The 14,070-nt window shown below is 46.8% G+C and overlaps 1 protein-coding gene across 1 annotated transcript in view; it reads right to left on the reverse strand.

The window, feature by feature from the left end:
• Positions 1-14,070, reverse strand: part of LOC135906248 (uncharacterized) — a 102,431-nt gene that overhangs the window by 84,738 nt on the left and 3,623 nt on the right. Inside the window, exon 2 of the mRNA XM_070539148.1 lies at positions 5,619-5,752. Within this exon, the coding sequence (XP_070395249.1) occupies positions 5,619-5,648 (30 nt within the window). The 5' untranslated portion in view covers positions 5,649-5,752. The remainder of the gene's footprint in view (positions 1-5,618; positions 5,753-14,070) is intronic.

Below are 14,070 nucleotides of genomic sequence, written 5' to 3' on the forward strand. Positions count from 1 at the left end.
TTCCTGCCGATTTCTCTGGCTGACCCTCCGTCCCTACAAAAAAAAAATATAAAAAGACGCAGAACGATAACGCCACCAATTCAGATTATAACGCCCCATCGACTTCTCATCTTGCATGGTGCTCTTTCTTTTCTATCTTTTTTTTTATCTTTTCCGCTTCCAGCGCTTATTAAATGCAAACTATTCTCAGCCCTTCACAAGTCATTCCTGGTTCAATATCGCACACAACGCGAAGAACGTGCGCTGTCTGCCGGGTGGTCCCGACAGAACAGCAAGCGAGGAATTGCGGTGCCGTGAAGCGAAAGAAAAAGGATTGGACGAAATGAATGCAAAGGAACCCGTACTCTCTTTCGCCGCGACTAAGCGTAATGCAGGGGATTGGCATCGCCGCGTTTGCCCCGAGAAGAACTGGGTGCGGCGAAAGCCCTCTATCCCAGCAGTGCTTAAATAATGCAGCGCACGCTCGAATAAGCCGCACAATTGCGCGGCGCCCGATCACTTCGGCTTGGCTTGGTTTGAGAAGGTCACGCTTTTGATCGAAGGTGGAATGCGCTCGCCGCGTAGGTATAGCTGCATTCGTTATAATACATTTTCATAGCGCGAACAACATAATCGTGTGATCACGTACAGGGCAGAAGAATTGACTCGCCATCCCGCCCCTGTGGAAGGGGGTGTGCTGCGAAGCTGTTGAAAAACCACCAGTACAACTGCTAGGGGGGTACGCAATGCTTTATTGCGTTAGAGTAATGGTAGTACTAGTAACTTAGAACAATGGTAGTAATGGCAGTAATGGTAATTTTGGCAACACGCCGCCACTGGTCGTATTGTCGTTTCTTTTCCCTTTGTCGCTCCTCGTATTCACGCTGCTCAGTTTATTATTTAAAATAAATTATGTAATTTACGTGCCAAAACCACCATCACATTATGAGGCATATACCGTAGTGAGGGACTCCGGAAATTTGGCCCACCTGTGGTTCCTTTAACGTGCACATAAATCTAAATACACGGGTGAGGTATTTCTTTCCACGAGGACGCGCCGTTAAAAATCCCGACCAACTATAGCTTAAGAGCTTCGCTGCAATATTTTTGTGTGATCACACTCTCATGATTAAGCAGTCAATCACTCGTGACTCTACTGTTCGTTGTCAATGATTTCAACAGCAATAATTCCTTGCACACTGAGCGGACTATACGTGTGAAAACACGAAGTATAGGCCCAAGTGTACCGGCTGCGACCTGGACTCCCAGCATTGGTGCTCGCTTATAAGTTTTCCTTTCGCCTAGGCGGTATACTTACGCTGCGCATAGGCTCCGATGACGTCCCGCTCAAATACCTCCTCCCCCGCCCTCTCCCGTCTTGCCTTACCGAGCTATTCAGGCAGACACATCCCCATATATACTGAGCGCAGCTGCATAAAGCCCAGCCGCCTCCCGCGGGCGCAAGACAAAAAGATGCGGGCCGCGCCACCGGCAGCTTCTGCTTCTCGGGGAATATGAACGCTGCAAACAGCAGCGGACTCGGTTGGAAAATGCCATCCGGCGGTGCGGCTGCATTATTCAGTGGTTGGTGCCTCCTTCCCCTTTTCCGCCCCCTCCTCCTCTCCCTCCCCCCCCCCCCCACACACACCACTGCGCAAACTTCCCTTGCCCTCTCCTCACGAGTGAAACCGGGATCAAGGCGCCCGCGACGCGACCGCACACAAAAGCTTGATTCATGGCAATCAACACCAGAAGGCAGCGCGCGCCGGCTTCCCTGACACTCCCTCGATGTCTTCTCTTTGTTCTCTACAGTAGGCTATAGATTATTATTTTTTTATGTTCTCATTCTCCTTTTACTGATTTCGCAATTTTCGGATTCTTACGCCGATTGTTTTCACTGTGACGGCGCTGCTTTGCCGTTCGTATTGACGAACGCCGCTCTCCATTCCAGCCACGGGGTTCCTCAAATCAAAAATCGCATTCTGCGGTTTAGCCGACCAAATAAACGTACGTGCTATGATGGACGCACGTCGTAGCGCAGAGCTTCGCAATAACTTAAACTGTCTGAGTTTTCTCCCTTAAATGTGCTCCAAATCTAAATACAAGACTGTTCTATATATCTTTTTTTATGTCGCCGCCATCGATACGCGGACGCCGCTATCGGGAATCGAACCCGTGACCTGCACTCAGCTGCAAAGCGTCACGGTCACCTACCGGTTTCCTCAAAAATTTCCCCGCCTCGCGGCATGGCATACGCAGTGGCTTCTCCCAAGTCTCGCCGGATGCCGACAGATTCGACGGAATCCATGGCAATAATTACCGCTCCGAACCGACAGACAGTGAAGCCAAGCATTGCATAGAGAGAAAAAAAAATTAGCTTACTTTGGACTTAGTTCGAGTGTATAGCGTACGTAGTAATCTTAGGATTGGTGCAGAGGGGTGGGGCGCTAATTTTCGATGATCTCGTAAAGACTTACACTGGCAGCTATATAAAAGGACGAAATCAGCACGGCGATGACGGCTCATATTTCAAAGACGCAGAATCGAGTGTTAGGTGCGGGAGGAGTCGAGTTTTCTTTTCTGGCGACCTCGGACGAAGAAACGCGATGAGAAGGCTTAACACCACGAAAGCTGGCTAAAGTATCCTTGCAAATGTAAAAAAGTTGCAGTTGCGCCCGAAAGGCGAAGCATCGATTGCGATAGCAAATTAGTGGACAGCTATGCGAATTAATGATGGTAGCTTTATCGCCCGTATGAAGTTGTAGACATAGGCATACTAACTGAAGTATAACAAGCATGGTGTCACGCGCGCACATTTAAACATGAACAAATCTCACCCGACGACCACGGATACTCGCTGTCAAAACGCTGGAGCGAGGAAGCGCGGCAGCAGCAGCGAGCGAATCGACCTTCGCGCTGCGTCTCGCATCAACGCGAACTAAGCTGTCAAAACACTGCGCGCTGCGGACTCTGTCCCCGTCGCAGATGGCTTTACAGATACAGCGGCCCGGGCCGCGCGGGGTACACACTAAACATTTTAACACCCTTTTAACATTTAAACATTTAACATTTAAACATTTAGACAAACATTTAACACACATTTACACCCTTAAGGGTGTAACACAGTTTGTCGCCAGACGGACACCCTAAGGGTGCTGTTGTCTACACCCTACAGTTGGGGTGCAATTATAGCACCCCACAGGAAGGGCGGCCCGGGCTTTCCTCTCTTGTGTACGCGAGATTGAGCAGCGATCGCCGGCTCACGCTCGCACTTTTTCACTGACGCATACGGCATACAGCGCGCGGCGACGATTTTATCGCCCTTGGACTTTACACGGAACCTCACGAAGATGCCGACGCCGACGGCAGAAAATGCGCTTGGAGTGTCCGTATAATTGCTATCGTGATACGAGAAAAGAAACCGTGAAGGCACTACGGATGGCTCTATGCGACAGCCAGCGCAGAAACGAGGAACAGAGATATTAAAGAAAGAAAGAAAGAAAGAAAGAAAGAAAGAAAGAAAGAAAGAAAGAAAGAAAGAAAGAAAGAAAGAAAGAAAGAAAGAAAGAAAGAAAGAAAGAAAGAAAGAAAGAAAGCGGGAAGGCAATAAATAGCGGTCGACCTACTTGAAAGAGGCGTTCTGGGACGCGTATTTAAATTCACTTCCTTCCGGTGCAGCGGCGGTTTCACCGCCACCTGCTCGACGTTCCCGCACTTTTATTCCGGACTTAAACGCACTCCGCGCCGTCTTCCCGTCCTCCCATCTGTCCTAGGGCCACGTCCTTTTTCATTCCGTCAAGCAGACAGCTGTCCTTGCCGCCTGCACTAGGCTCTTATCCCCAACCGCGCCTTCTGTCTTTTTCTCGACGTTCCACGCCCGGCGACATTGGAGGCACCTACGCTTCTTTCCCGAGAGTAAATAAAGAGTATAGGAAAACCTAGTAGAAAGGTGTGGTAAAAAGGGGACAGCGACCGAAATTCTCTGCCTTCATTTTTTTTTTCTCTTTTTCCATCTCTTCCACCATTACTACTACCACCAACCCCATCATGTATAGTAAGTGAGCTTGAACAGCGAAGACTCATCAAAGTCCCCATTATCGGCACTTTCCTCTCATTTTCTTTTTATCTCCCATTTCCCTCCCTAAATGCTGAGTAGGAGGTCACAACTTGACTCAGGCTGACCTCAATACTTTTCTATCATAATAAATCTCTCTCTCTCTTTTTCTCTCTCTCTCTCACACAAACACACACACACACACACACATACGCACGCACGCAAGCACACACACACACACGCTAGCAAATAGCTGCTGAACATCGCGCTGATCTTTCGGATTGTTTTCCTTTTTTTTCTTGTGTCGGCCTTTTGTTCCAAGGCCTTTTAGCCAACTCTCCTTTTTTCATGCCATGGATTTACTCTGCGACACTCGAACGGAAGGAAGGGGGACAAGCGCTTCCGCAAAAGAGGAAACGGAGGACCGTCCGGGAAGCACTGGGCTATGGATTTCTTGCGTTTTTTTGGTTGATCGGTAGTGTTAGACACATATTTAAGGAAACGCGGACGGCAACACAAGGTATGACGGTGCTTACGGAATTCGCATTTGGTTGAAACATATCGCGAAAAAGAAAAAAACACAGAATAGAATGGAAATGGAAACACAAACGAGAAGCTACACAAAAACTCTTCTATATATAAATATATATAGGTAACCCTCATTGTCGATAATCGCAGATGGTCGCCGCTGAAATAAGCTCTATGCGGGCATAGTATTACCATCGCAGTTAATACAGTAACGTTCAGGAACGCGTTCAGGACGAGCAAATCAAACTAACGTTGCGGTGAAGCAAGCAACGGGAGCGCAATATTGCGTGTTTCTTTTTTTTTTTTAACGTGCACAGACGCATTCCGCCACACCAACTCCCACGCAAACACCTACTCGCCCGCAAAAGCATTTGCATCTGCGCCGCGAAAAAAGCGAGTCCGGTATTTAGAAGGCTAGGCACGCTGGGTCCGACGTGAAACAGAGAGCGCCACGCGCGCCATTAACGTAATGCAGCCGGCAGGCTCTTCTGCGTACGCTTGCTAATTAAGGCTACCTACAAAAAGTACGACTGATAATTATGGTATACATCGCTAAGCACCGCGCAGCATAAGTGTAATGTTCTTTAGGTAAACAAACGCAAACACTTTAACAGATCAATGCAAACGCTTAGCAGGCACACGTCGAGAACGGTGTCAGTCGTGAGCAAACTTGCAAAATGACTCCAGGATGCCTTAAGGTTATGTGTAATAATTGCGAGCTTTAGCATTGTGCTAGACAATCATCGAGTACCTCACTGGCAGCTACAATGAGTCTGCTATATATCCTCGAAGTTCCACCTCGACATAGCTAAGCTCTTGCCTGTGAGAATTCTTTGTGAATATATTTTACGAACATAGATCCAGTGATGACCGGATGGGGACGAGCTGAAGATTACGCTCAGTTGTCTCTGTAAAATGGGGCGAAGTAAAAGCTAAAGCACGCAGATGAGAAGGACGATCGCATATTGTTTTAAGCAATCGACCAATCAAATTAAGATACAGGTGAGAAGCGGTATGTGTAGGCAGTAAACGTGGGTTAAGTTAAAGCTTCGCTCACCCGTTGGAGCAAGCTCCTGTAGTTGATCATCTGTGTTGCAAATTTCACAATACATCGGCCAGACCAGATCACGCAAGCTGCAGGCTTGACAGTGATGTAGTAGGCACCGCTGTAGTCCTACACCAGGCATCAGCCTACGATGGTAGAGAGAGAGAAAGAGAAAGCATTTATTTCAATCATCGAGGTCGTTGCTCTTGAGGTCGAGTGGGTGGCGTTTTCATTCCAGGACTCCACCGGCCATGACTGCTCGACTAACTAGCTGGACGAGCGCTTCTTGGCCCGGCAGGGTATTCGCCGGTCATCTGCACCTCCCACCGCTCAAATGACGAGCTAGGCGTCTTTAAAGGCTTATACACCATGATGATTGTGCGTTACAGCGACGAGCGGTGGTATTCGAGCGATGGATCGGGCCGTCGCTTGAACAGGTCTCTAGGACTTGTAGCGCGATCGCTCGGTTCTGCAAATCTAGAATTCGTCGCTCGTAGCCCGGCAGTGCTATGAGCGAACAGCCAATAGCGCTAAGCCGGAACTGGGTGTACATCACTCAAGTACTACCAATTGTGGCACGGAAGGAGCAAACGATTGAATTGTTATAGTGCGAGGATAAGAACCTACTGGAAGACCTTCAGAAATATTTTATGCTGCTTTTTACAACATAAGTTAATAAAGCACGCGTCATGCTAGTTTCGGCGCCTATATTGCTGCCTTCATACTAGTAACACTGAGGAGCCGTCGCTCGAAGTCATCGCTCACATGGGGTACGGTGCGATGTTTATGTAACATGAATCCACGATACTAACCAGAGGGAATAAAGTCCACCTATAATGATTTCTTCATAGGAAGCTCACGGTTGGGAATAGTACAAGCCGTGCGAGAGAAAAAAAATAATACGCATTTTTCGCGCTGCTTGTAACTTGCTCCACCATAAGTGCATGCACGTCAACTCGCCCAACTTTCAGTACTTCCGAATGAAAAGCTTCGTGTACATCAGCTGCAGACTTAAAAAATTAATTAAATTATGGGGTTTTACGTGCCAAAACCACTTTCCGATTATGAGGCACGCCGTAGTGGAAGACTCCAGAAATTTCGACCACCTGGGATTCTTTAACGTGCACCGAAATCTTAGCACCACAGGTGTTTTCGCCCCCACCGAAATGCGGCCACCATGGCCGGGATTCGATCCCGCGACCTCCGTGCTCAGCAGTCCAACACCATAGCCACTGAGCAACCACGGCAGGCCAGCTGCAGACTGCGAAAAAAAAAAGAAAAAGAAAGAAGCCCGCAAATCGTTATACGCTATTCCCGCCGCCAACAACAGTGTCGAGGAGGCCACATAGAAAGAACGCTGAAAATAACGAGTTTCTTAGCAAGGAAAGAAAGCAAAGCGAACTGCAGGTTAACGCGAGCAGGGGATGATGCGCCGTTGCATGAACCGAGCACGGGTGAGTCGTGCGCACGCTGCATGCATGCACGCGCAGTTAACGTGCGCCAAAGAGCGCGCGGCCGCCAGGCACGCTCCGTCGCGGCAGTTGATGGCGATCCGGCCGTTTCGCGATAAAGCCGTTCTCCGTGACCATACCAACCATACGTTGCCTCGGCGATACGGCGCAGCGTTGCAAAGCCTACGACTAAAATACTCGCCACGCTCCAACGCCCCCGGCGTGCCTTCGCAGAAACCTATTCAGTCGTTCGTTATTTGACTAAGAGGGACTCCCAGTTATCTACATGACTGAATCTATCGGAAAAGTTTGTTGAGATTATGGGTATCAATTGGCGGTATAAAGTTGCGGTGTTCGCAGTTTGTATTTTCATTTGTACTTATACAAATTGTGATAACGGTTATACGCATAGTCTTTGCTGGGTTACTCTGATGTGAATTTCAAGCGTCATTTTCTTTTTCCTTCTTTTTTTTTATTCCAGCAGCCCCTCTCATGGTACAATGGCGTGCACGTGGCCTCGGCGTGGGCGGAATAGGAAGCCTCGCACACGGGTCACGACGCTTACGCGGAGTATATATTTAGCCATGTGGTTACATTTAATAAACATACTTACATACATATGAAGTCTAGAAGCCGCACGTAATAGAGTATGGCGCTCTGAATCAATTTATGTTACCTGCGGTTCCCTGACTGATATGCTTAAATATAGACACACCCCCGGTGTCTGTGCGTATTACTCCGCAGCAAATTTCTTGTTGAGTGATGAACAGTGATCGAACGAGGGAAACGTTTTGCTTATAAGAGCGTTATTTATTTTTTTTCCGTGGAAGCGTGAGATGCGTGATATCATTGCTGCTCGCATGGTTGGTTCGAGAGTTTCTTCGCAATGTTGGTGTCTTCGCAATGTTTCTTCGCAACTAGCCCGCCAACGCATTGTGCTGAACTATCTTTCTGCTGTGGGCCCTGATTTCTGTGTGTCTGTGTCATCTCCTGAAACTGATGTTCTGGTAGCGCATTGTCCTGTCGTCTTTCTTGTGTCTGTTGTTTTGCGCTAAACAAAGCAGTTGGTGGTGTTGGTTTGATGGCTTCGTGATAACGTTGCTGTGTGTCCAATAACTATTCTCCTGCTCTTTCTCCGACAAAACTATGTGAAAATGCACTCAAAGCTATATATTAGCTGTACCAGCTTCTCAAGAGCGAAGCAGTAGCCGGCGTCTCATGTGTGAGCCAACATCTCCTTCTATGGTGTCAATGAAAGAAAGCATACCGATGAAGCCAACTACTCTCCTTGTTCGACGATTCCTTGCAAAATAAGCTATTTATATGATGTTAAGCTTCTGTTGAGATACTGCTACGGTTTCTGTAGAAAAGCAGTTGAATGGCATGCGTGATTTCTTACGCGTCTGTTGATCACTTCCAGCGTCTATGTTTTCTTTTATTGAACACCTGCCTTGTTTTGAATTCTTACATGGAAGATTGACGCTTACAAAATCAATGAACTGCCGAGAGCGCTAATTTCTGGGGCGCACTTCAGCGGTAGCCTCGGTGCACCCCGCAACTTGCGCAATGCTGCACATATTTAAGCGACGCGTAGCCCCGCGGTCCACCACGCCGCCAAGCAACGTATGCGGCACGAGTCACAACCACGCATGTGCAGGTCGTTCCGATCAAGCGAAAGAGAAAACACGTTTCCAAGGTGAAAAATATCGTGCATGCCAAGCGAGGCAAAACAAAAACAGCGTAAGCGCTTGCGCTGAGGACCGTGTAAGGCGTTGAGCAGGGGTAGAGAGAGGGCGCAGGCTTCAGAACGCAATACGCGCATGCTGTACAAGCGAGAGGGATCTGCGGGAGAACCGTCCGAGATGATGGGCCAAATGTATTTTTTTTTTTACGCAGCACCCACGTAATCGTGTTTCTTTCAGGCAATTCCGCTTCCCATTACACAACCCCCGCCAAGTTGCCTGGCTTCAGTAACTGAAGAAAGGCAAGAATACTGCGGAGAGTGAAGGAATAAACAACGGGCCATTTTGGCGTTGTATACGGGCAACGATAGAGAAGCTGGCTCTATAGTGGGTGGCGCATTACGAGCCGGCCCTACAAGGCTTCCTGCTGCTTTCGTGCAAAGCCATGTTGTAGGGATGCGCGAGATTCAGAAATGCATATATGTAAAAAAAAAAGAAGACGTAAGGGTGTGCGAATAGTGATTTTTGAGACCGAATTGAATACGAATTGAATGTAACATCGAATAGTATTCGAATAGTTTTCAAATAATGAACAGTCGTTGGCACAATTTATATAAAACGATGTTTACATCTAAAATTATTCTTCAAGTTAGCACGTTTCTGTCGTTACATGAGGCGTTGTTTATCAAAGCCACAAACGGAGCATTAAGAGCAAACAAGTAGTTCGTTTGCATGCACAACACTGTTCAGAAAGTGCGAATGATCGCTGTATAACCTGTAATTTATGGCTACTTAAGTGACGTAGCCTGCTCCCCTACGCAAGTTCTCATGTTTCATGAGGCCCCAGGGGTGAAAATTTAACGTAATTTTTCTCTTGTTCTATGTTTATTGAGATGTTGATGTTTTGAAATATTCGAAAGGTATCTGAAAGACATTCACATTCATGAATAGTGACCATTCGATTCGAACACCGTATGTAATAGGACACTATTCGATTCGTTATTCGAAAGTTTTGAATATTCGCACACCCCTAAAGAGACACAAACAGCGGAAATAAGCCTCTCCATTTCATTTAGAACGGTTACGAAAACGGTAAAGCCTAAACTGACGAGCATCCGAGTATTGCTCTCTTAGGGGAATACCCAGCGAGTAACATTCTTCAAGAAGAATCTTTGTGTACCTATACGTTCACGTAGCTGTTGGTTTAGCTGTACAGCGACAACCGAGTACGACTGGTAATATATCCTGTGTTTAGAGGGGTGAGCATAGTGTTATTTGCCGACCGTTCAACTTGGAAAGAAGCGGTGGAAAGAGTGTTCGAAAATCGATATACAGTGAACATTTCGTTTCCTTTAGGAAGTACTAGCACCTACAAAGGTAAGGTCACTTCAACACAAGCGATGGTAGACGTTTCTTTTGAACGACAGCAGGCGCAAGAGTAAAATATGCAGCTAGACCATGATGATACTGCCGGCAAGCGTACCACCCGAGGGCTACTTGTCCAACAAACACTGAGCCGTTCGACAAACACGCAAGTTGAATATGCGCGGGTCAAAAGCGCCTCACGTCCAAGCGGTGAAGTGAGGGAACACATACATACGTGTGCCTGCGTGCGAGAGCGTAGGTGTGCTGACCCCACAGCAAGTATAGAAGCCACGTGATACAGGTTCTATATCAACGCAACTGCACGTTGCAATTCTGCAAGGTCGTGCAGGTCTAGTGCGCTTTGTTTTCCGCTAGATACCTCCAGTGCGTGACCGATGGGGGTCGAACCTCTGTCTTCCAATGCTGCTGCCCAGTGCTCCAATCACTAGGCAGACCACGATCGCACACGTTCTTCACTCGCACCAAGATATCGCTTTGATATGCTTTTTAACACGTACTGAACTGCCTTCGGGATCGGCCCATGAAAACAGTTAGATACAAGGAAAAAAACACTGATCTGATGAGCTGAAGGAAGCTATTCGCTTTAAATTTGTTTGTTTGTTTGTTTGTTTGTTTGTTTGTTTGTTTGTTTGTTTGTTTGTTTGTTTGTTTGTTTGTTTGTTTGTTTGTTTGTTTGTTTGTTTGTTTGTTTGTTTGTCTGTTTGTTTGTTTGTTTGTTTGTTTGTTTGTTTGTTTGTTTGTTTGTTTGTTTGTTTGTTTGTTTGTTTGTTTGTTTGTTTGTTTGTTTGTTTGTTTGTTTGTTTGTTTGTTTGTTTGTTTGTTTGTTTGTTTGTTTGTTTGTTTGTTTGTTTGTTTGTTTGTTTGTTTGTTTGTTTGTTTGTTTGTTTGTTTGTTTGTTTGTTTGTTTCACTTTGCTGCTTCCTCTAAATGGGTTATAAAGCCACACATTCCTTAATGAGAGGCATGTTATGGGAAGATCTATATACAGTAATTGCCGGAAACGACGCGTTAGAGCATTATACGCGCTGAATTAATTACGGTACCACGTACAGGGCAATGGCAGGCAATATTACCTGGTAAATGTGGTGTCGAAGTCTTTTTTTCTCTCTCTCTCTCTCTCTCTTTGCTCACAAAGAAGCGACGATGTGGCAGCGCCGAGTTACGGGCGAAGGCCAAATCGCACCACCCAGTAAAATTAAGACTTGCCACATCTCTCTTATCTTTATTTCTTTTTTTTCCTACAGTGCCGGCTCCTCGTGCGAGCTTACCAAGATTAATTACCCATCCTTTGTGCGCGCTCTCGTAGAATAACTTCGGCTCGCTGCGGGCCAGGAAGACGCTCTGCATGCAGACAATGCGAGGCGGTCTCCCTCCTCGCCGGCTTGCGGCAAGTCTAATATAGGAATGCCGTACGGAGGGAGCCGGAATTGATTAACTCCGACCCAAAAATCGAACAATTCCTTCTTCCTGCGAAGAAAAAAGAAAGGCGCCTGCGCCGAAACAAATTAAAAGGCGCGCTCCTCGGGAACAGCCTCCTCGAGAGTCTGGCTGTGACGCGGCTGCAAAGCGAAGAGGTGTTCCTCCCGTTTAGATGGCAAACTGGGGCCAATCAAAACCTTCCCGTGGAGGCGTGCGCGCGTCTGTCTGTGTGGTTAGCAAACGCGTGTGCTTTCGCTGTACCACATGCTGCGTTCGTGTACAGCATTCCGGCCCTGTCACGTGTATACGCTCGTCGCGGGGCGCTATGCAAATGTACAGTTGGCGCCGAAATTCTACGGGGCTCGGGATCTGATAGAAATGAGAATATTTCTCACTGCCTGGGCACGGGCAGCCTGGGTTTCAGATTTGCTGCGCGTTCCAGCTTACGCGATCATTGTGGCGTTCATCTTATTTGTTGGCTGCAAGCTCAAGCTGGGCTGAAATTTTGCCTTTTGTCTGAACCCGCATCTCGAAATTTTTTTTAAGCCGACTGTACTACCCACCGCACAAAATTAGAGAACATGATTAATTCCTCCTTCTGTTTTCATTGATTGATTGATTGATTGATTGATTGATTGATTGATTGATTGATTGATTGATTGATTGATTGATTGATTGATTGATTGATTGATTGATTGATTGATTGATTGATTGATTGATTGACATTTAAAGGCTGCCCCTTTGCATCGGAAAGTTCTCTGATGTCGTCTTGCCACAAAGAAACGTTGAAAGGAATTCAAAACACAGCACCTATGACATGTTTCCAGTTCTACAATTGCTTCTGGCACACGAAGTCATCAAAAGCATGGCCATCAAACGAGAGCGGTTACTTCACGACCTTCCCCGTGTTTATCTCAGCCCTTCTGCTTACTGTTCTGTCCATAGAAGAAGGAAAGCATAGGAGAGGCCCCGGCCAGCCTGGATATGTTGGACAGAATATGACGGAAGTCACGGGCTATTTTTCGCAAACAAGCTATGGGTCTGGCGTTCCTAACCAACGTTAGGGGCAAGTCTAGTAACGTTGTTCCAAACAGCATCGTTGCCATAGCAACCGCGCTCCTGAAACTCACTTCTGCCCTCGGCCACCGAAAAGTTAGATAACATGTTTAGGCTAGGGTCTTTCTCTAAGGACATTTCGTTCGCGAGACAAGCTGAATTCGGTATGTGGTGTGTAATCTTGCAAGTTGTGTGTTGGGTCTGCGAGTGTGAGTATCAGCCAGCGACTCGTGTTATCACGTTATCGAGTTATCACTCACGTTATCACGGGTATTCGTCGCCTTAATCAACGTGCCCCAAAAAAAGCATAGCTGCACGTCTGGTTCACTAAATCTATTACCGAAATTTTGTAGGCTTTGTTCTGACGCGCGTCAGCAGTGCACACTTCCGGCGGCTCGTATAGCAATGCAAGTTAAACATTCGCGCCGTTGGCTCCGACGAGCTGATTGGCTGCACACTGCGCCAATATTGCTGCGCTTCCGGCTTCAAAAACGTGACGTCAAGGCCTCGCCTATTTTATTTCCTGCACGATACCGTCTTTAGAGACAATTCTTGCCCTCTGTAGGGGAAAGTGCCAAACTAGAGCAGATCGTATATGTGGCCTCTGAGATCCAAAGCTGCGCCGTTGTTTTTGGCTGTCATTTGTCATCAATCAAGGATGTTGGTGGCAATGGATGCGCTGTCCAAGTGCTCTGGCTCATAGAGTTCCCTGCAAAAATTACTAGAGGCCGTGTGCACTGCACACGGCCAGTTACTAGACCAGTGCCGCGGGCACTGCAAGTGTGGCGCTTCTATAGGCGGGGAAAAGATGGGCAGTACATGGATTTGCGTGTAAACGTCGTCCTTCTGACTTCCGACGCCTTCGTGGTATTTTGAAATCAAGCATTTTGAAGAAAATAATGTTTTATAAATGCAGCAGTTCGCAATTATTTCGCGTGTGCGCAGAGTCTGATTGCCTTGCTGTGTTTGAAAACTTAAGTAAGATAAAGCGCAATAAATAGGTGGTGCCAGAATCGGCTCCACCCCGTCGATTGTCTCCTGACTTTAGATGTTACAGAAGATATGTAGCCAATTATAATTACTTCATTCGTAAATGTAACTGGTTACAGTGATCAGTTACTGCCCCAGGAAAGTAAATGACCCCTGACTCAGATGAGATTAACTTTACGCTATTGCATTTCCTCCCCACGTTTATTACGTCGCGCAAATACACTAAGTAAAACAAACTGGCCTGACTTTTTCAGTGTGTCTTCTGCGGCTCCTCAGACTTCTTTTTATTCACTCTTTTTTTATTAGTATAATAACAATTGCTTTTCCAATGCTTTCGTCTTCATATTCATTTCTTTCCTTGAAGAGGCAGCGACATTTCAACCCCCTTCGATGGGTGCGCTGGAGGGCAAGATGGTGTCGAAACGTAAGAATTAAAAAAAAGATAGATTCTGGGGTTTTAGATGCCAAAAACACGATATC

Source organism: Dermacentor albipictus, chromosome 5, assembly GCF_038994185.2.
Source record: "Dermacentor albipictus isolate Rhodes 1998 colony chromosome 5, USDA_Dalb.pri_finalv2, whole genome shotgun sequence".
Taxonomy (NCBI): Eukaryota; Metazoa; Arthropoda; class Arachnida; order Ixodida; family Ixodidae; genus Dermacentor; species Dermacentor albipictus.